Genomic DNA, 26,820 nt, shown 5'->3' with positions numbered 1-26,820 from the left:
AATGAAGAGACCTTGTCCTATGTGCATGAATTTACACTGACTCACTAGTTGTGGGCCTCCAAACCACCCTTAGCAATTATTTTCCCTAATGAAAATCAATGACAGTACAATGATAAGTTTCAAAATATATTTAATTTCGTGTGTGTGTTTAAGAAAATCCTGAGCACAGGTGCAATGTGCCTTTTCTCCTAAGCGTGTACTGAAATAACGACACTTGTTCCTCCTTTCTTTGAGAACCTTTGCTCACGTCCTTCAGGTTGCAAATAGTCAACAAAGAACACAAGAAATGCAGTCTTTCCTCCTAATTGTAGAATCCTTTGTTCTCAGCTAAGATGTATAGATAGGTTTTGATTTTTGTTTTTAAGATTATGGTGAGCGTGGAGATATCAGAGCATATTTTATTGTATAAAAAAATTATCGTTATGGGTATGGCCCATGAGAAAGACCCTAAAAGTGAAGAGACAGTCAAGAGCCTGAACAACACAGCTCAGGGCTTCTCTTTTTGTGTTTTTCAACTCCTAAGCTCCAGTTAACAAATTGAACATTCGCAGGGCCCTGTGCCAAGTATGAACAGTTGTTAACACAAAGATCTCTGCAATGCACAGTCCTCACCCCTCTGGCAATCACAGACTGAAGGGCTAGCAGATGTAGAGACGAGATTCTGGAAGGCAGGGATCCTGCACATTTTGAAGCCCCCTATCCAGGACAGTGAGAGGGGCACCTGGTGGGCGAAGGGCACATGGGTTGGCCAGATGGAAGGTATCTGTGACTAGTATAGGCCATAATGTGATAGTGCAGGGCAGAGACGGGAAAGAGAATGTCTAGGAGCTAAACTTGGGTGCAGGTCTTGCCTTCCATACTTACTCATAACCTATGTGATACCAAGCAAGTCACCTGACCTTTCTGAAACCCCGTTGTCCTCATCCATTGCAGTGTCGCCGTGAGGATTAGAAATGAAGCACATCTGGTACTGTGCATGGCATGTGATAGGGGCTCAGGAAATTTGACTGGCCTGAAAGGATGGATCAGTAGTTTTTGCCTCGGTGAATATTTTATTGCTTCCCTCGCCCCTGGTTTTATGTTCATTGTGAAAAATTTAAACAATATTAAACGTATAAAAAAGAAAGTAAAAGTCACCTGAAATCGCACAACCCTAAGATAGGCACCATTTGCATTATGGTGACTTCTGATGCATCTCATTGTGTAGACACACACACACACACACACACACATTCTGTTTTAATTGTTGACAATTTCTTTCTTTTTTAAAAATTAGACTTTCCCCTCCCTTCCCCATTTTCTCTCTTCCCACTCCTCCAAATAAATACCACCTCCTCATCCTCAGGTAATCCTCAGGTGCTTTCAACCATATTTTACTCCATACACATTATTGTGTATAAATATATGTACATAGATACTTTTTGCCCTTGTTCATTTTACCAGAATGGGATCTTATTATGGCTATGTCTACGTGTAGATATCATGGATACATGTATTGGATTTCCATTTTGGTAAAATATATCACCTCTACAACTCATCTTTCTTATTACATCTTGGAAGAAGCTTTAAGCCAATTGGTATAGGTCTAACTTTTTAAAAATTGTGTGATATCCTATGGCATGGATAATAAGGTATATAATAAGAAATATGTATTTGATCTTTATCCCCTGGCAGAGAGCCCCTAAAACTCTAGAATTTCCTGAATGATTAAAGTAAGAGGAGCATCTTTTTTACTCTGAATGGGAGCTGGTTGCCAAGGGAACCAACTGGGTGATTAGAAGGTTGGAACTTTCAGCCCTACTCCCATCCCTGACCCCATCTCTAGGGAGGGGAAAGTGGGTGGAGATTGAGTTAATCACCAATGGCCAGTCATTCAATCAATCATGCCTGTGTAATGGAATCTCCATAAAAACCCCAAGGAATTTGGAGAGCTTCTAGGTTGGTGAACACATGGAGGTGCTGGGAGGGTAGTGCACCCAGTGATGGTATGGTAGCTCCACATCCATTCCCCATACCTTGCCCTGTGCATCTCTTCCATTTGGCTGTTCTTTAGTTGTATCCAGTAACAGTAAGTAAAGTGTTTCTCTGAGCTTTGTGAGCCATTCTAGCAAATTATCAAACTCGAGGAGAGGGGTCATAAGAAGCCCTAATTTATAGTCGGTTGGTAGGAAGTACAGGTGACAACCTGGGACATGGGACTGGCATTTGCAATGAGAGCAGTCCTGTGGGACTGAGCCTCTAGCCTAGTGGGGGGTTCTGTGCTAACTCCCAGAATTTCGTGTCAGAGTGTTGTGATTACAGAAACAGTTTTCCTTTAGATAACGCCGCAGGATTTTCCACCACTCCCCGTAGATGGGCATGCGATTTGTTTCCAATTTCTTGGTTTTTGCCCTGCCAGCAGTGCTGCAGTGGACCTCTCTGTACAATGGACCTCTCCCCTTCACCTTTCTATGGATGGAGTTCTAGGAATGGAGTCGATGACTCAGAGATCTTTTAAAAATTTTAATAGAAGTCTTTTCAGGCTGTTTTCCAAAAGCATGTAATAATTCACATTTCTATCAGTATCACCCTCACAACCACTCCCAAACTGCACCCCTCTTCCCCAAAGTCCTGCCAATGTCAGGTATCACCCTGGAATTTTTGCCAGTCAGATGGATGTGAAATGATGCATCCTTCTTGTGACTTTCATTTGTGTCTCCTTGATTGCTTGAGAGGTTGAACATCTTTTCATATGCTGTTAGTCACATAGATTTGCTCTTCTATGTGTCACTTATTGATATCCTGTGCCTGTCTTTCTCGTGGGTATATTTTTCCTATTAATTTGTAAGAGCTCATAGTTCTCATATGCATTGCATTTGTCTTGCCAGCCTACTTATTGTTTATTGATTGACTTATTTCTGTGATATCATTTACCAAATTTAAAAAAATTTTTTTAAAGAAATTTTATTGGGGAATAGTGTGCTTTTCCAGGACCCATCAGCTCCAAGTCAAGTAGTTGTTTCAATCTAGTTGTGGAGGGTACAGCTCAATGGCCCATTTGGGAATCGAACCGGCAACCTTGGTGTTACGAGCACTGCACTCTAACCAACTGAGCCTACCGGCCACCCTTTAAAAATTTTTATAAAGTCAGAAATGTGACTTTTTTCATGGCTTCTGGGTTTCCACACTGAGCTAAAAGGTTCCCCTATTCCTAGGTTGTACATGTTTCCTGGGCTTCCTTCTAATATTTTTATTATTTTGTGTTTTATATTTAAATAAATTCCAGATAGATTACAGATTTTGGTATATGCTATCAGGTAGGGAGCCGACTTAATTTTCTTCCATACAAATAGCCAATGATGCCAGCCTCATCCATTAAGTACATCACTTTCCCTCTGCTGAATTGAAACATCACTTTTGTTGGCTTTAGTTGAAATCTGCTGCCAAGCACCTTATTCTGCTGCCCTCCTCTATTTGTCTCATCATACGCTGATACCATAGTTTTAATTACAGTAATCTCATAGAGCATCTTTTAATATTCCTAAGTCATTTACCTGCTCCACAGCATCCCTTTTCATAATTTTCTTGACTCTTCTCAGTTCCGTAATTATCCATTTCAAAATAAACCCGTTAGGAATTTAATAAGAATTGCATTCATTTATGTATTAGTGTGGAGGAGAATTGACAGTTTTCAATATTAGCTTTTCCCATCTAAGAATGTGTTTGTTTCATTTTGTTTAGATCTTATTTTATGTACTTTGAGACATTCTACAGGAATCTGTGCCTTTCTTAGGAGTGTGTGTGTGTGTGTGTGTGTGTGTGTGTAGCTATATTGAGATATAATTTACATACAATAAAATTCACCCATTTTAAGTGTACAATTCACTGATTATTAGTATATAATACATATTTTAAGAAAGAAAAAAACTGAATTAAAATTGTAATACTCAATATATACCAATAACAAAAGATGAATACAAGTTACGTGTATACATTTTTTTGGCACCCCTGGTATAAAGAGTTGTACAACCATCATGCAATTTAATTTTATAAAATTTTTATCACCCCAAAAGAAAATTGAATCCCAGTTGCAGTACTCCCATTCTCACCCCCAGCCCTGGGCAGTCACTAAACAAAAAAGATAAAAATCGAGAAAATACTTTAGATTTGCCTTTTCTGGGTCATTCTTCATGTTTTATTCTTTGTGCTTAAGTGTTTTCCAGTGTTCTTCATTATTGTAAACAAACATCTTTTTCTATTTCTAGCTGGTTGGCTGCTAGCACAGAAAAAAAACAATACATTGATTTTTATTATATTTATCTTATAATCTGCTATCTTACCAATTTTCTTAGGTTTTCTAGGTGTGTAATCATAATACGATTTCTCAGTTTTTTTCCATGTTTATCTTGAGGGTTTAATTTTCTTATCGTATTGCATTTTTTAGGAAATCGAAAACATTGTTTAATAAGTGTGATCAGAGAAGGCATCCCTGCTTTATTCCTGATGATAATGACTATGACTTGCCATCAAAATGTAATTTATTCACAACTCTTGATGAACTGGGAGAGGCAGGGGAAGTCAAAAGAAGGTTGAGATGCAGTTATCTTTCTACTGATGGTTGTCTTGATATACTTATACATTTCCTTAATCATTGGCAGGACCTGCACTGGGTAGTGCCTTAGTCACTTAAAAAGAAAGACAATTAAAATTTCAGTTCCTCAGTCATACTAGCCACGTTTCAAGGGCTCAGTAGCCACACGTGACTAGTGGCCTCCTCATAACACAGCCCAGCTCCTAGAGTATGGGTCGGCAGACCACCACCAGGGGAGTTTTTGTCAGGCCTGTTGAGCAAAGAATGGCGTTTGCAATTTTAAAAGGATTACTTAAAAGAAAAAAGAATATGTGTCAGTCTGAATGTGGTCCACAAACCATAAAACGTTTTCAGAAAGTTTGGTGACTCCTGGTTGAGAGTATTTTCTGCCTGAGTCATTTGCATATACCTTCCGCCCATTTTTCATATTAAAATACCATCTATGTGATTGATGTTTAATAATTTTTCTTTAAATAGGTTTGCCTTTTTTACTTAAAGTTTTGAAAGAACATCACATCAGTACCCTAAATGGAAACATTTGCCGTAAGTAAAATAACTAGAAAAATAAATACAATGAAAGCCAATCGATGGTATTCGATTCCAATGACACGCTAGACCTTGCTCTTAAGTGCTGGGTATTGGAAGGTACACACCTGCATCTGAGATGCTTTCTTTGATGTCATCAGAACTATAGACAGAGAACTGAAAAAGGAACCACCTTCTCACTTATGTGTCAATGTCACTTATGTCCAAGTACGTGTATGTCCTAAAGTCACCTGTACAGGTGTTCCTCAATTTTGGAACACGAGGCTGAGGGGAGACGAGATCGGGGAGCATAAATTTGGCTTAGGCAAGGCTGGGGTTGGGGTGGCCTCAGCAGAGGAGTAATAAATAGACACCTTCTTTACCATTACCAGTTAAAGGATGTACAAGACATATTTGCATTCTCTTTACAGTGTAGGTTAGAGCACCAGATGTAAATTTATAATTGGACTATATCACTTTAACACAAAAATGTCACCCCTAAGTTAAAATTTAATGGTATATCTTCAGCCTTTTATTGATGTTTGCTCTGTATTAGAAATAGTCATTGGAAAAAATATTTCTACACCACCTGCAAAACTGCAGTCAAATACATCTATCATGTTACATATTTTCCTTAAAAAGTAATTCAATAAAGTCTTTCTAGAATTATCTACCTAGAGAGCAGACCTGCTTTCCGTGAAACATTCTGACTGAAACCTTCTTTTGAATGTTTGGTTAGATTGAGGGGAGCAATGAATTATTTGGGGTTCAAGAGGCTTTTCCTGGTGGGTAAATCAGCCTCTCTTTTATCCAACAACAAGAAGAATTTTTCCTTCCCAAACCATTTCCCCTTCTGCTTGAACTGCCAGGAAGCTTTGCGCTAAATGTAATTCCTACTAAGTTATATCTCTTTTATTTTGCTTTCCCATCAACAATTCTCTTTCAAATGCTTTTAAGTAACTTTTTTCATAATAGCCCCAAATAAAAATGCTTATTGTTTTTAAGTCAACTTTGTTGAGGTGTAATTTACATACAATAGACACAACCATGTCCATGTCCAGTGTACGTTTCAGAGTTTTGACATACTACATACCTGAGTAATCACCACCACAATCTAGATATGGAATATTTCTGTTACCCCCTTGTGCCTCTTCCTATTCAGCCCCACCCCTCTCCTCCCCAGCCAGTGACCTGCTATCACTATAGATCAATATTTCTCTACCATGGGCGAGTTTACCCCTCAGGGAACATATGGCAATGCCTGGAGACAATTTTTGTTGGCACAACTGGGCAGGTGCAACTGGCATCTTGTGGATAGAGGCCAAGAATACTGCTAAACATCCTTAAATGCACAGGATAGTCCCATACAAGAATTAACCAGCTAAAAATTTCAGTCATGCCAAGACTGAGAAACTGCTATAGCTATAGACCCATCATGCAACTGATGGCCCACGGCCCAAAGCCAGCTTCATTGCCTGTTTTTGTACAGCCCATAGCTATCAATGATTTCAATATGTAGTCTTTTGTGACTGGCTTATAGCATGAATTGGTGCTTTTTATTAATGAATAATATTCCGTTGTATGGATATGCCCTGTTTTTTATCCATTCCCCAGTTGATGCACATTTGGCTTGTTTCCACTTTTTGGCTGTTACAAATAATGCTGCTACCAGCATTCATGTGTACGTTTTTACGTGGATATACGTTTTCATTTCTCTTGGGTATATACTTAAGAGTGGAATTTCTGGGTCATATGGTAATTCTATAACTTTTTGAGGACTTGTCAGTGTTTTCTGAAGCAGTTGCATCATTTTACTTTTCCACTAGCAGCATGTGAGGGTTCTAATTTCTCTCCACATCCTTGCCAGCACTTGTTATTATCTGTTATAACCATCCTAGTGGGTGTGAAGTGGTATCTCATTATACAATAGTTTTAATTTGCATTTCCGATTGCTAATGATGTTGAGCATCTTTTCATGTGCTTATTGGCCATTTGTATATCTTTGGAAAAATGTCTATTCAGATCCTTTGCCCATTTTTAAATTGGGTTATATGTCTTTTTATTATTTAGTTATAGGAGTTTTTTTATATATACGTTTCTTATCAGATATACATTTGCAAAATTTTCTCTCATTCTTTGAGTTATTTGCTTTTTATTACTGAGTATTATTCCCTTGTTTATTTGGAATTAGTACTGTATTAACAATTTGTTTATCCCTTCACCTCTTGATAGATACTTGGGTTGTTTTCAGTTTGGGGCTATTATGAAAAAAGTTACTACCAGTATAAGTCTTTGTGTGCACATATTTTTATTTCTCTGGCAAATATCTACAGAGTAGGACTACTGAGTAGTTTGATAAGTGTATGTTTAATGTTACAGAAATTGCCAAAATATTTTCCAAAGTGGTTGCACCATCTTACATTCCCACCAACAATGCATAAGAATTCCAGTTGTTCCACATCCACGTTAACCTTGATATTATTATTAGTCTTTTTAAGTTTAGCCATTTTAATGAGCATATTTCATATTTCTAATGGACAACGATATTTCATTATGGATTTAATTTGCACTTCCCTGATAATCAGTGATGGTGAATATCTTTTCGTGTGCTTACTTGCTATTTGAATCTTCTTTGTGAAGTGCCTTTTCAAATCTTTTGCTCATTTTTTATTGCGTTGTCTTATTGAGTTATAAGAGTTCTCTTTATATTTTAGATATAAAGAGAATATGTCTTGCGAATATGTTTTGCAAATAGTTTGTCACATTCTATGGCTTGCCTTTTCATTTTCTTAATAGTATCTTTTGAAGAGCAAAAGTTTTAAATTTTGATAAAGTTCTATTTATCAGTTTTATCTTTTAGGGTTCTTGGTTCTCTTGTTCTAACTCAAGGTCCTAAAGATGTTCTCCTATGTTTTCTTCTAGAAGTTTATAGTTTAAAATTTATGATTTAGGACTATTACTTGTTTTGAGTTCAGTTCCCTCCCCTCCCCCAGGTGGATGTCCATTTGCTTAGCATCATTTGTTGAAAAGATTACCCTTTCCTCCATTGAATTACTTTAGCACCATTTTCAAAAATCAGTTGACCATATATAATATGTAAGTCTACTTCTGGACTCTCTATCGTACCATCCATGTATTTATCTATTCTTAAACCTGTACCACACCATCTTGATGACTGTAGCTTTATAGTAAATCTTGAAATCAGGTAGTGTAAGTCTTCCAGTTTTGTTCTTTTGCAAAATGGTTTGCCTGTTTTAGGTCCTAAGCATTTTTATATCAATTTGAATCAGCTTGCCAATATCTACAAAAAACCTTTATTTGGGTTTTGAGTGAGGTTGTATTGAATCTCCAGATCATATTGGGGAAAGTTGACATCTTAACAACGCTGTCTTTCAATCCATGAACATAGTATATTTATGTATTGATTTCTCTCAACAATGTTGTGCAGTTTTTATTGTATAGATTTTGCACATTTTGTTAAGTTACTCATCTTTTTGATGCCATTATGAGATAAATTCATTTTAATCTTGTAAGTTGCCTCATTCTGCCGGTTCTCAGAAATGCAATGGGTCACAATGAACTGCAACAAAATCAGGCAGATTGGGAAGGGCTAGGACTGGCACGGGTGAGATGAGGGGACAACTAGTCCACTCGGCAAAACACCCGTGACAGCAGAGACCACAGCGGGCAGGGAACCCAGGCAGGCATTTGGCAGCAAACAGTGACAGGAGTACATGCACGGGTGGTAAGAGGAGGCAGTTGGTATCAGGAGAGTGCCAACAGGTGAAGGGGGGCCTCAGACACAGATAGGTAAGGCTGGACGACTCCAAGGAGAAGGCAATAGGCAACAATAAGGAAAGATGTGCCAGCCTACTGGGAATGAGGCAGATAGCAGGCCCTTTACCAAACAGGTGTTGGGTACAGAGAACCAGGTACCTGATGTGAGTCTGGGGTCTGACCTGAAGCAGCAGAAGAGTTGGAGCACAGCCAGGGCTTGTCCCACAGCAGTTCTGACCTGGAGTCTCTGCGTGGTGGACTCGAGTCTTTAGACTTGCCTTCAGGAATCAGTCCTTGGCCTGGGCTGGGAGTGAGGAGGAGGTTGCCAGGGACTGGGAACGCAGGGAATCTGGCCAGCCCTTCTGGGAAGTAGAAGGGAATAAATTGTATTTATAAAAGCAATTAGGTGTCTGTCATCAGTTCCAACTCCACCTCTCTTCTAGCAGGAGCAGGTGAAGAGGGGAATGCTGGCATTCAGGATGAATTAGAAGGGCAGACAACCAGACTCCCCATTACTCCCATTTACTTGTTTTCAAGAGAGGTGAGCTTACGCATCTCTTTTGTTGGCAGTTACTCAGCAGGTGCTCCACAGCCCAGCCTCCAAGGAAAGGCTCATTACCTTTTTGTGTTTAAGTGAATGAAGGTATCTCCACTTTTTTCAGACTGAACTGCCAGTAAAAGCCTTTAAATCCCAAACAATCAATTGCTCCATCACTCCAACCATTCATTCGAGGAAAGCAGCAGCCAGATGGGCTGGGTTGAAAGGGGGTGTTCTGCTCATATTTTGCAACCATTTGAGAAGGTGTTACTTGGTCTGGGGCCCCAGTGAGCAGACTGGAGGAAGGGATCCAACGCTGTTGCCTATGGAGATGGCCCTGTCGTGTGCTCTCCTGGTGATGCCCCTGGTGCTGGCTTGCTGAGATGGAGGACACTGGAAGAGGAGCCAGGTGGAGACAGAACATAATGGGTTTAGTTTTAGATGTGATGAGTTGGAAAGGGCCAGTGAGACATTAAAGTAGAGAGAGCCAATTGGCCATTAGATGTACAGATTAGTGGTGGAGATGTTAACTTGCTGGATCGCGTGCCCTGGCACAGATTTCCTGAGTCTGTTTCCCTGCTGCTGCCCCTGACTGGGGCTATTGTTTATTAATAAACACCACAGCCGGTTTATTATAAAAATATTTTTACAGTTAAATAATACAGAGAGATTGAGTCTTGCTGTGATGCCCTTTCTGAGACAACTGCAGTTAAGAGTTTAGTGACTAGCCTTCCCAGTGTTTTATGCAAAAAGCTTACTTATATTTAAGTGAGTTTTACATCTATATGAATATATATAAATATACAAGTAGATACACATACCATGGGTGTTGTTCTGTAAACTACTTTTTTCACTTCTGACTGGATTATGCATAACCTCCCCTGTCAGTACTTAGAGAGCTACGCGATCCTCCTTAGTGGCTGTATAGCCTTCTATTATGTGAATATACCATGATTTATGTAACCAGTCCTCATATTGAGAGACCTTAAGCTTGTTCTCAAAATATTTGCTGTTATAAACAATAATGCAACGAGAGACCCTCATAGTACATTTTTGTGCAATGGTCCAATTATTTCCTTAGGAGAAACTCTTAGATATGAATGCACATTTTAAATTTTCATATAGGTTTTCAGATTTCCTTCTGGTAATGTACCAATTTGAACTCCTGCTAACAGTGTATGAGAGTGCATGCTTTTCTCACTTGCTCTGGGCATTGTTCCCTTTTGTCTGTGCCATTATGATAGGTGAAAAATATAATCTCATTGTTTTCTTTTGCATCAATAAAGATGAACCTCTTTTCATTTGCTTCTTAGCTATTTATGCTCCCCCCCCCAACCCCAGCTCTGTGGGTTGCCTATTCATATCCTTTAGCTTTTTTTTTTCTGCTGAAGTATTTCTGTGTCTTTCTTTTAAGATTTATAAGTGCTGTTGCATATTACAGATATTAATCCTTGGTTATATGTTGCAAACATGTCATAACCTATTTTTACTTGGCTTTTTTAAAAGTAGTTTGTGGGATCTTTCGCTATTTCACAGTTTTTCATTGTTATGTAGTCACATCTAAATCAGTCTTTTATGATTTCTGGCTTTGGATTATGCCAAGAAAAGCTTAACCCATCCAAAATTTATTAACGTATCTTTCTGTGTTTTCTTCTCATCCTTTTATTTTTGACCTAAAATGCAAATCTAATGAGGTTACCTCTTTGCATGTCATACCAGCAAGCCTTCCCACTACACTCAGCTCCTGGTCCACACTCTTGGAATGTCCCACCAGACCTTGGGTGATTTGGCTCCTGTCTAGTCTCCAGCCTCATACATCCAATACACCAGCCTCCATGAGTGGGCTGAGCTAGATCACACTGCTGGCTTCTGTCTGGAATGCCCTTGTTTGGCTCCTCCCCCACCCCTGGTGAACTCCTAAGCAACCATCAAGATTCACCTCAAAAGTACTTCCTCTGAGAAGCAGTCCTCCACCTCAGTCAGTGTTAAGTGCTCCCCACCTCTCCTGGTACTGACACAACCCTTCTCTTCATTCATATTGAAATTTTTGTTTTTGCATTTCTTTCCACTTCAATCTTGTGAGCTCCTGGGGGTTTGGTGCAGCTTCTGGCACTTAGTGTAGTAGGTGCTAAACTCGCCTCTGGATCTGATTTGCACCTTAGCAAGCTCAGTATGCTAACAGTGTAGAGGCCTGGAGACTAGTTAGAGTAGCCAAGTAATAGTGATGTCATAGTCGGGGTAGGTGATAAGGGCCTAAACAGAGGCTGTGCTTTGGAGAAAAGGGGACAGATAAGAAACAGATTTAGCAGGTAGAATGGACAGTACTTGAGTATTTTGTTTGAAATGTCTCCTACATATTCAGCACATGAGTAAATCAAACTATTAGCCCATTAGCATGGTCCAGACCTTGTTATCCTGGTATTATTTGGTGTTTAGAATTATTTCTATTCCTTTCCATAAAGCTGTATGATCTTGGATAGTCATCACCTCCATCGGTCAAGTGGAGGTAGCATATCACCACCTCCAAGGGCAATTGTGCAGTGGTTTCAATTAAATGCCATGTGTTAAGAGCCTTCACGGCCCCTGACACATAGTAGCACTCAGTAAGTGTTGCTGGTCCTTACCTTGGGTGATTGGGTCAGTTACCATCTTCTAAGTGATCCAAAGGATTCCTGGAGAGAAGCCGAAATCAGTTCCATTATTGGATCTCCACAGACCGCAGGCGTGCCCTGACCCGCTGGTCTCCATCTGCCCACACCAGCTCTCCTCTCTGCCCTGTTTGCCCATGCTGCCATCTTACTGTTGTCCCCAGTCTGTTTGCCTTTTCCTCCAGAGAAATTCCAGCATTCTCTCTGTGCCCAGCTCTGCTCCTGCCTTTTCTCTTCCATGGTTACCATCTAATTAACCTAATACATCCTTATGCCTGGGTTACTTACTGCAGTCTCTGCTCTCCCGGCCTCCAGTCGACCTGTGCCAGGTAAAGAAGCGGGAAGACCAGCCCCCACATCATGTTTCACACCCTGACCATACTCAGGATCCCACTCTTCATGCTCCACGGTGCCCCACGTGTCTCATTCAGAAGCCTGAGCCTCTTGCTCTGCACTGCTTGACCTCACACCCTGGCTCTCCAAGCTGCTTCTTCATCTCAGTCTAATCTCTCAGCCCCAAGGCCATTAGTCGGCTTGCCATTCACAGCCCATACTTGCTTATCTCTGCCTCTTGTCTTTTTTTCATCCCAGAGAATGCCTCCTTTTTCCTCTGCCCCAGGCTCTGCACCAAGCACCCTCACCACCAGCACAGAACTCTTTTGAGAAGCCTTCCTCCCCATCACTAATAGCCTGTTACTGTGGCTGACACTTCTTGGTACAGGCAAAGTGCTTTCACACCACTATCTCATGTGATCTATCCTCCTGCCTTCCTTCAACCAACATTTAAGGAGTCCCCTCTGAGCACCAAACCCTTAGAAGGATGAAGTAAGGCCGAGGCTTGGCTCTCAAGGAGTTCCAGTCTAACAGGAATGGATTCTAATCCACAGTTTCCTCTGCCATAACAGTGGGATAATAATGTCTAATTACCTCATAAGGTTGTTGTGAGATTTATATGAAATTGTGTGTGAGCCTGAAACATAAAGAGCTTCATGGTGAGGAGATGCTGATGGTGCCCACTTTGCGGCTGAGAAGATGAGCTTGGAGCAGTTAAGGCTGTGCCCACAGTCACACAACTAGAGGGGCAAAGCCAGGTTCAGTGCCTGTGGGGCTGCCTTACCCCATTGCCCACTCCATTTCCTCCTCATACCCTACTTGCATCGTTTGCACCCCCCACCCATTCCCATTCACTGCTCTCTAAAACAGGCCTCAGAAATGCAGATACCATCAGGCTAGTGGCATCCCTGCCCCGGTCAAGGGCAGTTGGTCATTTCCACCCATAGTCCTTTCTTTAAGCCTGCTGAGAGTACCCGCCTGGCCTGCCACTCCTGGTGGGCACAGGGCTTCCCACAGGTGAGCCCGCTGTCTCACCTGTGTGAGTTTGTCCCTGGCAAGGAGACAATCAAGCCCACAGTGGCTCACCTACCTTATTGACCGTCTCCCCCAAATTGGGTTCCACTAGTAATGTATTCCCACAGACACTGATGAGATTTGCTTCTCAGGCTCCAGGAATTCTGGATTGTAAAAACGCTTGTTTGCCTCAGTGATGGAGATGAGTCAGGTCCATGACGCAGCTGGCAGAAGCAGCCACAGGAGGGGGTATGTCACTAATTGGGCAGAAGCATTATTGGTATAAAAAGTCAATGGCAGGTGAAAGCATTGAATTTGGGAGAGAGAGCAGGAGGCACATTTTAACACAAGATGAAATATCTGGTACCTCTTTGAAGGAGTCTTACATCACAGAGAAAAATATCTGTGCTCTTCTGAAATCTATTTGAGTTGAGAGAAGGAAGGAGGCTGGTTTGTCCTAAAGCCCAGTCCTTATAGGAAATCTTCCAGAAGGTGGCAAGATGAAGGAAGGCAAGACTTCCTAAAAATAAGAGGGGACATTTTTTTTCATCTTATTTCAATTTTTTTTTCAAACAATATAAACGTATGTATGTGGTTTTAAATCACCATTTTTATTTTTCATTATAAAATCAACATATATGAAAAGTTTGAAAAATTAGAGGGAGTAAGCTACCTATAATCCTGTAACACAAACCTCATTTATTTTCCTCTGGTCTGTGTTTTGTGTGCATGCATTTACATGGCTGTAATAATATTTGACATATCATTTCTTTTGTATACTGTCTTGCAGTTCTGTTTTTTTATTTTTAAATGTTGTATGACATACATACAGAAAATTGCAAAAAATATATACATCCAGTTTAAAGAATAATTTGCAGCAAACACCTGTGTACCTTTTCCTTAGGTATAGGCCTCGAGTGTTTGCAGCTTTCAAGAAGCTTCCTCCACCATGTGCGCCTCCTGAGACTCAGCCCCTCCGTGCCCCCAGAGATTACCATATCCTACTTTTCTAATAATCATTCTCTTGGTTTTCCTTCATGGGTCTACCTCTGTATGCCTAAACACTATAATTCTCTACTGCCTGGCTTTAAATGTCATATGAATGAATCATTCCGTATTTACTACTTTGTCTTGCTTCTTTCCCTCAATTATTGTTTTCGAGATGTTGTATGTGGCTGTAGTTCACACTGATTTTCAATTGAAAGGAGAAAAAAGTAGCGGTTTTATTTTCCCGCTCAATTTCTCTCTCAAATCTAGACTTTATCAGGTAGCCCAGGTTTGTGATACTTTTACAGTTAGGAAAACTCATCCTTTTCCCCTTTTGACTTGCTCCATCCCTCCCTCCCAACCTGAGAACGTAGGTCTCAGACTGAGAAGAGCCCTTGTCCCCCCTTTTCTGGCAGTGGATGCTGGCCCCTCCGCCCTTTGGCTGGTGTTCTAGGAAGCAGCCACTCGGTGGGCCACTGGAGGCACTTGATCTGCAGCTGCCGTCCTTCCAAAGGAGCTGATGGAATTCTTCCTGAAGCCTGGAGACAGCTGGCAGGAGCATGGAAAGCACAGCAGGGCTGAGGAATCTTCCAGAGGGTCGGGGCAGTGGGCGAGCTGCAGGGCCCACGATGGCAACTCTACTGGTCACGAAAGGCCTGGTGTTCTCTGGCTGAAGCCTCAGTCAGGAGTCGGGAATTCAGTGTGTGCACACCTCCCTCTGCCCTTCTTCCAGGGCCCTGGAGCAGCTGGGCTCACGGAAGGAAGATTGGGCTCACATGTACTGCTCTGTGCTGGTGCTCGGCCTCCCTGAGCCTCAAATGAAAAGCCTCCTGGCCTCAGTGAGTGAGTGGGCACCTAAAAGGAGCTAGGTTGCTGCCCAAATGTCAAAGGCTGTGCATGCGTGGGCTGTGCCAACACACAGAGAAGCCTGTCCACACACTCTCATTCACCCTCAGTGTTGCCTTCCAACAACTGCTCTATTTCTCTCACCGCTAATCTCGCTGAACAAGTGGTCTGCAGCTCCACTTCTTACCACCCTCTCCTGGCTAATCCTTTGGAATTTCGCTTTTGGCCCCTGCACTCATGGTGTTTGCTCATTAAGCCCAGCCACACTGGGCTAGGCTAGGTCAGATGAAGCCGCGGGATTAAAATCCCTTACTTGATCTTAGCCTGTTAAGGACTAGCCCCACTGGAGTTATATACACCTGCCCAGAAGCCAGGCCTACCTCTAGGCGTCACTTGTAGCAGCTCCTCTGTTCTAAGCTTGGTTTTTACGCTTTCTCCGGAACAAGCCCTTGTGCACTGTGTTTACGCCCATCACATGGACACACTGGGCCTCCTTTCCTCTTACCACCCTGAAGAGGTAGCCCTGGGGCTGGGCTGTCACCTATAGTCTTGCCTTCTCCTGACCTACTGGGTCCCATTCTACCTTCTCTACTGTGCAGTGACAAAGATGGTGACAGTATTCTAAACTCAGGTCTTTCATAGTCTTGTGCAGATGGTCCCCAACTATAAGCCCCTTGGGTCAGCCCTCACCTGCCACCCATAGGCCTGATCCTGCCTAGCCCTGGGTGAATGGAAACAGAGCCTGTGGGACATTAGAGGCCTCCTGGCTAGCCAGTTAGGTACAGAAATAGTTCATGGCTACCAGAGAAAGGACCCAGTGTGTTTCAGGGTGGGTGTAACTTCTGCCACAGCCTCTCTAGCCTCTGCCCTCATGTGCTCCCCCTCGGCCTGACTGGCCCTTCTTCCTGTCTGGGTCCCTGGTCTCCAGGTCCCCACTAGTCCTTGGAGATGCCTGAGCCCCTGATGAGCGATGGCCCTTCCCTAGTTCCTGTCCCCGTGGCTGGCTGGCTTCTATTTCCAGAATCCCTCAAAACAGTTTGCACAAAACTCCCAGGTCACCAAAATCAGGTCCACCATTTCCACCAGCCCCCCTGGATGCTGACACTGGCCGGGTTGGAGAGGAATCCAGAAAGAGTCCCAGATTTCTGGATGGGTGACTGGGGAAGGTGCCGTTGGTTTTGGACAGGTTGGGTGTGCTGCCTGTGGAACATTCCAGCAGAATGGTTCAGTGGGAACTTGGGTAATGTTGAAATGCCCGCACTCCCTCATTATGAGCATAGGATAGGCTCAGATTCCTGCTTACCTTGGAAAGCAGAGAACTAGGTGGTGAAGAAATCAGTCATAGGGCAGGTGAAGTCATGACTGGTGGTGATGAGGCAGGAACAGCCATGATCTTGTCTTTTTTTTTGTTTGTTGTTTTTTTACTTGTCACCTAACTGTTATTAGTCATTTGTTCATAAAAATTGACTGCGGAAGTAGTTACCTCTGAGGAGGAGGGTGTAGGATGGGATGAAAGGGGTGCAGCGACTTCAGTGGTTATGACAATGGTGAGTTCATAGGTGTTGGTGTCATTATTCTTTATACCTTACATGTATGGTATAAATATCATTAAATCTATTCAAAGTTGATAAAGCCAATTAAGAATTAATTATAAAATTACACTGTGCCTTAATATTAGTTACGATTGTCTAGTGCTTTACTATTAAGAAAACAATTTACTTTTTAAAAAATTAAATGTATTAACTTAAACCCTTAGCTATTTCCTGCTCACCTCAAACTTCTCTTTTTGGCTTTTGTGTTCTGTTGGACCTTTAATTTTTTCTCATTTTGCAACTCAAAGAGACTCCCTTTTCAGAGTCACCTCAAGACACTGCAAGTACAAGCACCCCCACCCGCTGTGGGGACAGCTCTCCCATTGTTCCCTCCCCCTTTGTTCTTTCTTTTTCCTTAGGTGCTGATCAGGAGAAGAAAATAGCTGCATGTTTTCATTTTCTTTTCCAAACCACAGCCATATATTGCCCTTTGATCCTTAGCAAATGTTATCTGCTTGTAGCAAGAGAAAAGCCATGCCATTCGGTGTGTTCCCAGTTACCACCGCTGGCTGCCCTTAGGGTTGGCTTAAATGCCACAGGTCCTTCATTTTTACACGGCAATTGTGTAGCTCTTTTTCTTTCTTTCTTTCTTTCTTTCTTTCTTTCTTTCTTTCTTTCTTTCTTTCTTTCTTTCTTTCTATTTCTTTCTTTCTTTCTTTTCATTTCTTTTTTTTATTGGGGAACAGTATGTTTTTCCAGGACCCATCATTTCCAAGTCAAGTAGTTGTTTCAATCTAGTTGTGGAGGGTGCAATCCAGTGGCCCATGTGGGGATGGAACCGGCAACCTTGGTGTCATGAGCACTGTGTTCTAACCAACTGAGCTACCCGGCTGCCCCAATGTATCTCTTTTTTTGCATGTTCCTTGATATCACAGTGATCAATTGTCTGTAAAATCACACAATGCCTGTTAAAAAGAGGAAATAAATGTCTTGAACCAATACCTCTCAGGTTAGTTTTAAGGTCTTTATGCAAGAAGTGTTCCCTTTGCACCATTTCTGGCCCCATGTGTCTGTGCTGAGTCCCGAAAGTCCCCTGGCATCCTCCAGCTGAGCTGCTGGCAGGAGGCAGCTGTGCAGGACAGACTGTGCAGGCTCTCCTTGTCTCCTTGTCTCGCACCTCCCTGCAGGCACAGGGGGACTGTGGAAGGTGATGACAGAGCAGGCAATTCCAAAACACAGTGTTGGGGTTGTCATTTCCTTGGCAGAACTAACACTGAGCGCCTTCTAGGAGTGTGAGGTGTGTGCATTTTATGAACGGGAAGCAGCAGCTGCCATAACCTTAACCCTCCACTCGGCAAGATGCCCCCTGTGCCGTTCTGCACTGGAACTGCTCAGCAGCAGTTAAAAAGGCAGAGAGTGGGTGGTGTGGGAAATTTTCTGTTATCCATCAAGACAGTTATTGGATAACAGATAGCAATAATTGTTACTATTTTAAACATGAGGAGGCTTTCTTGTGGAAGACTGCCAGGTTATAGCGTTATCCCCACCACTGCACCCGGAAGTCCCTGTTTCCCCTGCTTGCATGTCACCTTAGCTCTAACCTTTATCACTGGTTCAGGAACATAAGGAACCCAAGCCATAGAATCAGGAATATTGGGGATTTAAGCTGTGTACAGTTCGATAAATCTTGGCATACTGACTGTATACACCATCTTGCTATGGAAAGAATCATTGCTTCCCTGAAGAAATGGTAAAAATTTTAAGATCCCTGTGTTTGCAGCATAACACCACCCTGTCATTTTTAGATTGGGTCCCTTCAATTCAAGGTCACTGTTGGTAAGTCAAGGTAGACTTAAAGAATCTATGCGACTCTAGAATTCCATACCTCTGATTTATTTTTTCTAATGGCATTTAACCATCTGGCCTATTTTCCATTTCTGCCTGGGAGAACAGACATGTGGTTTGAAGTCTTTCATTTACATAGACAAAATAGCTGGATGATCAGAGGTTTTGGTTAAACAAATGGGAATGTGTGATACAGCCAGAAGTCTTTAAAGGAGGTGACATTTATTTTAGGGCCCAGTCATTACTTAATGATTTGATTATAATGTTCATTTCTGTTTAATGTGCTATCTTAGTCAGCTTGAGCTGCTATAATAATACCATTAACTGGGTGACATAAACAACAGAAACTCATTCCTCACAGTTCTGAAGGCTGGGAAGTCCAAGGTCAGAGTGCCAGCCAGTTCAGTTCTTGGTGAAAACTTTCTTGCTTGCTTGCAGACAGCCTCTTGTCTCTGTGTCCTCATATGGCCGAGAGAGAGAGAGACACAGAGAGAGAGAGAGAGAGAGAGAGAGAGAGAGATCATGTCTCTTATAAGGGCACTAACCCTACTTATGAGGTGGAACCCTCATGACCTAAATATCTCCCAAAGATCTCCTCTCCAAATATCATCACATTGGGATTAGGGCTTCAACATATGAATTTGAGGAGGACATGAACTTTCAGTCCATAGCATGAAGTTAGCCAGTGGGCCAGATATTGGCTCTGTCCTACAATTATGATGTTTTGGAATAGAGTGGGTGACTTGAGGCATCATAAATTAGTGAAACTGACACTGACCCTCTCTCTCTAGACCATGACCACTAACTAGAATGTTCTCTGAATATGCTGCCCCAACCAGAGTAGAGGGAAAGACAGTCATAGCCAGTGGCATGCACAGTGCTTAAGAGCGTGTATTTCAGCAACTGCGCTCAAATCCTTTCCCTTTGGGGGACTCTCCTAAGAGATCCAGAGTATTATCCCCACACTTACCCATTCTGTGATGTTCACACACTTGGACACACACAGGCAGTAGGCCCGCTGTGGAAAAAGATGCCAGTAACATCTTTCCTTTGTTTAATTTAGCAACGACTAGCAGGGAAAGCTGTAGGAATAAGGTGCTAATGAGGTTACTGGAGGAAGTGAGAAACGTAATGAATGCCAACTGTCAACAGTGAGGCAGGACCAGGAGGGATTAAGCATTTTGTCTATGTAGACAATTTGGAAATGTAGAAATGTGTGGGGAGGTTATTGATGTAACAAGACCATCACCAAACAGCTAGTCTCACTCATTCACAGCTCTGATGTCTGGTATTTTGACACCCAGTTTAAACCAATATCAGTTAGTTTTAAGGTCTTTAGACAATAAGTGTCCGTCCCCTTTATACTTTAGTCATGGGGTAATATAATTATTTGCGTCTCTCTCGCCCACTAAACGAGGCTTCCTGAGAGCAAGGACTGTGTCTTTTTCAGAGTTGTCTCCAGTGCTTGACACTGGACAGGAGTCAAGTTACAGAATATTGTAGTACACACAAATGTTCATTTAAAAAAGATAATTCTCCAAAAGCACCATGGGCCGGGGAGTGTGTTAAGCAACCGTGCTATATTATCCAAACACCAGTCCAGGCCTGGAGTGTTCCGAGGCCTTGGTAACCCCAAAAGGCAGAAGGCCTGCAGGCAGTTCTGATGCCAGCAGCCCCCAGTCTGAAGGTGGACTTCTGCCAGAGGGGTTGGTTGGGAGGGAGCTGACGGCATTATGCTGAATCAGGCCTAATGGCTGGGCCATTATTTATATTGAAGTGGCTCCACCAGGCCGCTTAAGATCCAGGGTTGGGTCACTGTCCTTCCATATTGGCAGTATGGCTTGTGGCTAAGAGTATAGCTTCCTGTATTAGTCTGCTTTGGGCAGCCATAAAATACCACAGTCTAGGTGGCTTAAACAACAGAAATTTATTTTCTCACAGTTCTGAAAGCTGGAAGTCCAAATCAGGGTGCCAGTATGGTCCATTCCTGGTGAGGCCTCTCTTCCTGGCTGGTGGATGGCCGTCTCCTCTCTCAATGTCCCCACATGGCCTTTCTTCTGTGCATGCACATGGTGCGCCTGGGTGGGAGGGGGAGGGAGAGAGAGCTCTCTGCTGTCTCTTCTTATGAGGACACTAATCCGATGGGATCAGGGCCCCACCCTTATGACCTCACTTAACCTTAAAGGCTTCTTTAGAGGCCCCATCTCCAAAAACAGCCACACTGGAAGATGGGGCTTTAGCATTTGGATTTTGGGAGGATACAAACATTCAGCCCATAACAGCTCTGAAGACAACTGTTTGGCTTTCATCCCTACTCTGTTGCAAACTAGTTGTGTGACTTTGAGGACGTTCTCTAGCTTTTAAAAATAAGGATTCTGGGGACCCAATCTGGACCAAATAAATATGAGCTTTTGGGGGCGCTCCTCAGATGAGCTTATTAATGTGCAGCCAGCTGAGATGGTGGACTTTTCGAGGCAAATATAGGAGGGTGAACTGAGGCAGAATCCATCTGAAGAATGACATGAGTTAAACAGCTGTGAGGCTTGGAGAATTCGGCTCACAGAGACATGCCCAGGAGCCTCTCAGATCTTCAGGGCCATGTGGCGTACTGGGGACATTTGTGCTATATGGCATCTGGGTTTGACTCAGCTACTTAAGGTAGCCTTAAAGTCCTTAGCAGTTTCAGCCTTCTCACCCATAAAATGCTAGTCCTCAGGTTGTTTCTGGAATAAAATGAAACAGTAGATATAAAAAGGCTTTAGAACCCACACTGCATTCCAGGAAGGTAAACATCGATGTTTCTTTGGGGCCCAGTTTCACCCTGAATGCCACTGTGTCACGATTCCCAGTAAGTCCTGCTGCGAGGTCAGTGACCCCAGCCGACTGTCGGACCAATGTCCTCAGGCTGTGGAGACACTTCCTCCTCATCCCTGCTCATGGAACTCTGCCCACAGAGTTTAGGCTCTGATGGGAAGGGGTGGGACCTGGGTGACCCAGAAAAGGGACTTTGACCTTGACCCGTGCCCCCCTCTCACCTTCCATAGGATCATGCTTGCCAATTCTGCCAGCGTGCGAATTCTCATCAAGGGAGGCAAGGTGGTGAATGATGACTGCACCCATGAGGCTGATGTCTACATTGAGAACGGCATCATCCAGCAGGTGGGCCGTGAGCTCATGATCCCTGGAGGGGCCAAGGTGATCGACGCCACTGGGAAGCTGGTGATCCCTGGAGGCATCGACACCAGCACCCACTTCCACCAGACCTTCATGAATGCCACGTGCGTGGACGACTTCTACCACGGAACCAAGGTAACGCCCCTGTTTGCTGACAGTGCCTTCCGCTTTGCTTTCTTCTGTTTCTGGGGCTGCTCCAAATTAGATCTACGTGAATGGGGTGCTCCCACTGTACTGCCAAAAAAGAGAAGGGTGCTCTCAAGGGGGCCAGTGTGGCAACTAAAATGGGAAATTCCAGGCTAGATAGCACAGATTTCCATGATTATACAAAAGGATATATTTAGGCCTATTTTGCTGATCACATCACTTATCTATGTACCCAGACTGGGAACTGACTTTATTTTTATATTTTTATGTCACGTGATATGGGCCTATAGGAAGAAGAGCGTTATCTGGTGTTTGTTATTGTGCTTGTATGTAGTGGGGGGGCGGGGAGTTGTTCTGATGGACTCCTTTATGAAAAGCTAAATTAATTCCCCCCAAGATTATGAAAACTAGGTATGCTTCTTCTAGATGATTTTCATGGCAGAAATTATGAAACAGACATAACTAGCTATCTCCTAGTATCTTTCCTCGCTTATTCATTATTTTTAAAAACAGCTTGAAAAATGCTGGCAGTGAGCCCTCTTTCAGAGGGAGTTATTATGGACAATATTTAACAGTTATTGAGCTAAGCCTCAGCTAGCTACTGTGTGTTCCTGAATGCAAAATACAAACATTCAGGCCTGTGAAACAAATGAATTAGGAGGAAATGACATTTTGCAAAAGGAGCCACAAGTGGGTTCTTTTACCCTTCCAGAACCTCTGTCATTGCTGTCACCTTTCTGCCTTGTAATTACCTGTCACATGCTGGCCTGTCCCTGGATACCAGCCTGTGAGAAAATGACGCTTATCCACGTGGGTCTCTATACCCAGCTATGCATCAGAGCCACCTATGAAGATTTTTTAAATGCGGAATCCAATCAGAATCTCAAGGGCCGCAAGCCCCTGGGCCTGGCCGCAGCTCCTTCTCCCGTCTGATTTACAAAGGACTTGGCCTGCGTGAAAAGGACCCTCCAGCTCCTGGCCCCGTGGCTGCAGTCCTATTTTCGCCCATAAACTCAAATTCCCAGTGACCCTGCACCCTAAAATCCCACCCCTCTTCTGCCTGTAGTTCTCAGGGAGCCCCTCTCTCATGCTTAGGGTTCTGCCCATGAGATCCATCTTCCTGGGGCTCAAGTGCTCCTGCCACTAGGCAGCCACTGATGAGGCTCCCCAAACCCTCCCTGAAGAGCCTGGCTGGGGCTGCCGGGACAGGCAGGGGCTGGCCCGCCTCAGGCAGATGGCCCCTTAAGGTCTCCATGAGGATATGCCCCCTCCCCAATCCAGGAGCAGCAGACCAGGCCCCTGGAAGGCTATGCTGACGCAAGGGTGCTCCCAGGTCTCACTTTCTGGCATCTGCTGCCACACCTGCCCACTCTAGCCATGCCCAGGGAGGAGAGGAGGTAGGCAGACCCTCCCTACGCTCTCCTCTGAGAATTTTCCTGGGCCCTGCAGGTGGTGCTCCACTGAGGAAATAGGGGGCCCCACCCTCACAAACTTGCAGGGTCCTCTTGCAGGTACCCCAGTGGCAGTTGGGACTTTCTGAAGGGAGTGAGCATCTCCAGTTCACCATCGCCATGCGATTGAGCCAGGCCAAGCCAGGCCTGTGTTGTTGGTGGTTATTGTTGTTATTTTTATGGAAGTCTGTAGCATACATACTGAGAAGCGCACACATTATAAGTACACAGAATTGTCACAGCTGAGCACACTCTTGTGACCAGCACCCAAGTCAAGAAGCCAAACATTGCCAGCACTGAAAGTCCTTCCTTGGGCCCCCTCCCAGTCACTGCTCCTCACCAACGATAACCCCTGTCCTGACTTGTAATACCACAGTCTTTTAAAAATAACAGCTTAATTGAGATATAATTCACACACCATACGATTCACCAATTCACCTATTTAAAGTGTAGAAGTCAATGGTTTTTAATATATTTGCCATAGATTGGTTTTGGCTGTTTATGTAAATGACATCAAGCAGTATGTACCCTTGTGTTGGCTTCCTGTGCTCAACATTATTCTTGTGAAATTCATCCATGTTGTTACATGTCATTCACTTTTATTGCTCTGTAGTATTCCACTGTACAATATACCACATAGCACTTACCCATTCTGCTGCCCACGGGCATTTGGATGGCTGTAGTGTGGAGCTATTACAAACACTGTTGCTATGAACATTGTCATACATGTCTTTTGGCAAACATATATGCACACATTTCGGTTGGGCATATCCCTAGGAGTGGAATTGCTGGGTCATAGGGTAACGTATGCTCAGCCTTAGGAGATACTGCCAAATCATTTTCCAAACTGGTTGTAACAATGTATAGAGTTTTATCAGTTATATAAGAGAGGCCACAGTATTTACTTAACAACATAATGCTCATAACCACACGGTCCATGCTGGGGTCCATTCTGTAGTATGCTTAGGCTTTGCACCAAAAAATTGTAACTTTCTGGTTATGATCCCCATTTGGGAGATCTTTAGTCTGTCCATGGCCAGATGCCACACTGTCACTATTCTGTCTACTAGCCTCTCGGAGGGCAGACTGGCCTTCTCTGTCATATTTTCCACACTGTCATCTGCTGAGGCCTCATTAGTCAGGAGTGACAGCTTTTCCCCTGAGAGCCTTTAGCCAATGAAGACCTCTGCACATGTGTCTCTGTGCAAGGTGCAGGGTAACTCTTGATCTTTTCCAGGCTTCTAATCTGTGGGAACAGCTGCCCCTGGAATTCACATAAAAGCCCCTGTGTGATTAAAGACCCAGCTCTCCCAGTTCCTTAGGCACCCTCATCCACGTCAGGCCCTAGTTGTGGGGAATTTAAGGGCCCATAGGCCCCAAGTCACCCTGGCTGCCGGTGTCACCTAAACAGACCCTTTGGTTATACCCATCCCCTAAGCGAGATCACACCTCGTTCTTGTGCTCCCACTCATACTGAGCTCTGTTTCATAACAGCCATGACTCAGTCCTCCCTGGACCCCTTCAGTAGACCCTTCCCAGAGCCCTGCCTCAGGCATCCCAGCCTCCGAAGAGCTGGCCTCCTGCCTCAGTATCCCCTCCCTTCCACTCCTGGATTTCCCCTCCTCGTTGGTGCTTCTCCTGCTGGCTATTTGGGCTTCCTCTTTCCTCTAGTTTCTGACCATCTCCTGGGGAGAGAAAATGCTCTCCTTTTGCAATGCTGCTCCCAGGGACAGGTGGATTTAATTATTCACAATGCCTATGGCTATCACGCAGAGGCTGAGCACCCTGATAGATCGCCGCTGACCTACTTTGTACCTTCTAAGAAAGGTAGCAGTTGCTTCACTTTAAGCATCTGGGTTTATAATGGAATAATAATCCCAAGGAAAAGCTCACCCTAGTGAGTAGACCAGAGAGAAAGAGAGATCAAGTTGCATCTTTTTGTTCTCGCAGGACTGAGGACAAATCAGCAGGGCCTTGAACTCTGCACCGCCTAAGCTGTTGGGAGCTTGTCAATTTGTCAACAGCAGCCAGGGCTGTGAAAACAAAACCGCTGAAGACCTGGCTTGTCCCGAGAGCATCTGGGTCTCCATTGTACTGGGTCTAACAGGATTTCTCTGGTGCTCCTTTAACAAACGCTTTGCTGCCTTCATCTGTCAGAGGCTGTGGCAGGCTCTGCCTGGCTCCCCTGGCTGTACATCTCACTCTCACAGCGGTCACTTGATCCTCCTCCCTGCACCCCACACCCTCCCAACCCTCAGACCCCGCCCTCCCTGAGGCCCCAAACCTGGGTTTCCTGGAGGTGCGAGGACCACCTGTTGGTTAATAACTGCAGACTCCACTGAAGAAACAGGTTATCTCCTATGGGGGGTGGGGAGAGGGGACAGAAAGAGGGGAGAAGGGAGAACCAGTAACACCAACTGGGTTAATAAAGGTCTAGGATTTCAGTTGGGTCATGGGGTCTTTTATTATTATTTTACTTAACTTACTTATGCTATATTTCTTCTTTTGTGTATGTCTAATAGTCCATGATATAGAATGTTAATTCAGGCTCTTGAGCCCCACCTCGCCATTAGTACTGCATGGCCAGGTGGGGATCTCAGCATCAGGCTTTGTAATCCACAGGCACAGCCCTTTCTCTAAGATGTTGATAGAGGGGGCAGACATGGACAATGGAAAAAAAGCTTCCTAGATTCCTTTTCTGCCTCCTGCTCCTCCAAAAATCTATTCATAACCACTGTCGGCCAGTGGCTTTCAGCCCTTGGCAGCAAATTACATTAGAACTCTTTGGGGCTATTTAATTTAAAAGATACCAGTGTCCAGGCCACACCCCAGATCAATGAAACCAAGGTCTCTAGGTCTGCCTCTTCCCCATCAGTATTTTTTAAAGCATCCCTGATGATTCTAGCACTGGCAGGTGCATTATTAAGGACATTTCTCAGCTATATTAAACATTGTCTTGGCTGTTAACGCCTGTCATCCCTCTGACCCTCACCTTACATACCAGGGCTGACATCTGAATCCCTTTTGAAAGCCTGGGCTTGCCTTGCCCTTGCCAGTTTTTTAAATTTGCTTCTCTCTTATTTACATTCCAGGGTCCCATCACTGGGTGCCCAAACTCCACCCTGTACTTGCTAAATTTCCCTGGCCCTGTGTTCTGCCCTCCTGTCTATACCCCATAGAAACCACCAGTGAAAGAGAAATTGGCCATGGTAGAGGTGTCATCAAATAGAAGTCCGGCTGGGTCTGTCCCTCTTCTTGGAGGACCCAGGGAACTCCCTGTTGTCTGTGCCAGGACCATCTGGTCACAGAGACAGCCTCCCACTAACTCAAAATAGGCACCAGCAGGGCATCTATTCTTGTAGTCACCCTACGAGGGAAGCCAAACTCTAGCCAGAAGAGTACTTGACCAGCATGGGGTCAGCCCACAGAATGT

The 26,820-nt window shown here is 43.7% G+C and overlaps 1 protein-coding gene across 1 annotated transcript in view; it reads left to right on the top strand.

Moving 5' to 3' along the window:
- DPYSL5 (dihydropyrimidinase like 5) overlaps nucleotides 1-26,820 on the top strand; it is an 81,364-nt gene that overhangs the window by 10,181 nt on the left and 44,363 nt on the right. Inside the window, exon 2 of the mRNA XM_019642028.1 lies at nucleotides 21,660-21,924. Coding sequence (XP_019497573.1) covers nucleotides 21,664-21,924 — 261 coding nt within the window. The 5' untranslated portion in view covers nucleotides 21,660-21,663. The remainder of the gene's footprint in view (nucleotides 1-21,659; nucleotides 21,925-26,820) is intronic.

The sequence above is a fragment of the Hipposideros armiger genome, unplaced genomic scaffold (assembly GCF_001890085.2).
Source record: "Hipposideros armiger isolate ML-2016 unplaced genomic scaffold, ASM189008v1 scaffold_0, whole genome shotgun sequence".
Taxonomy (NCBI): Eukaryota; Metazoa; Chordata; class Mammalia; order Chiroptera; family Hipposideridae; genus Hipposideros; species Hipposideros armiger.
Note: the sequence above shows the minus strand (reverse complement) of the source record. Positions and strands in the feature narration are given on the sequence as shown.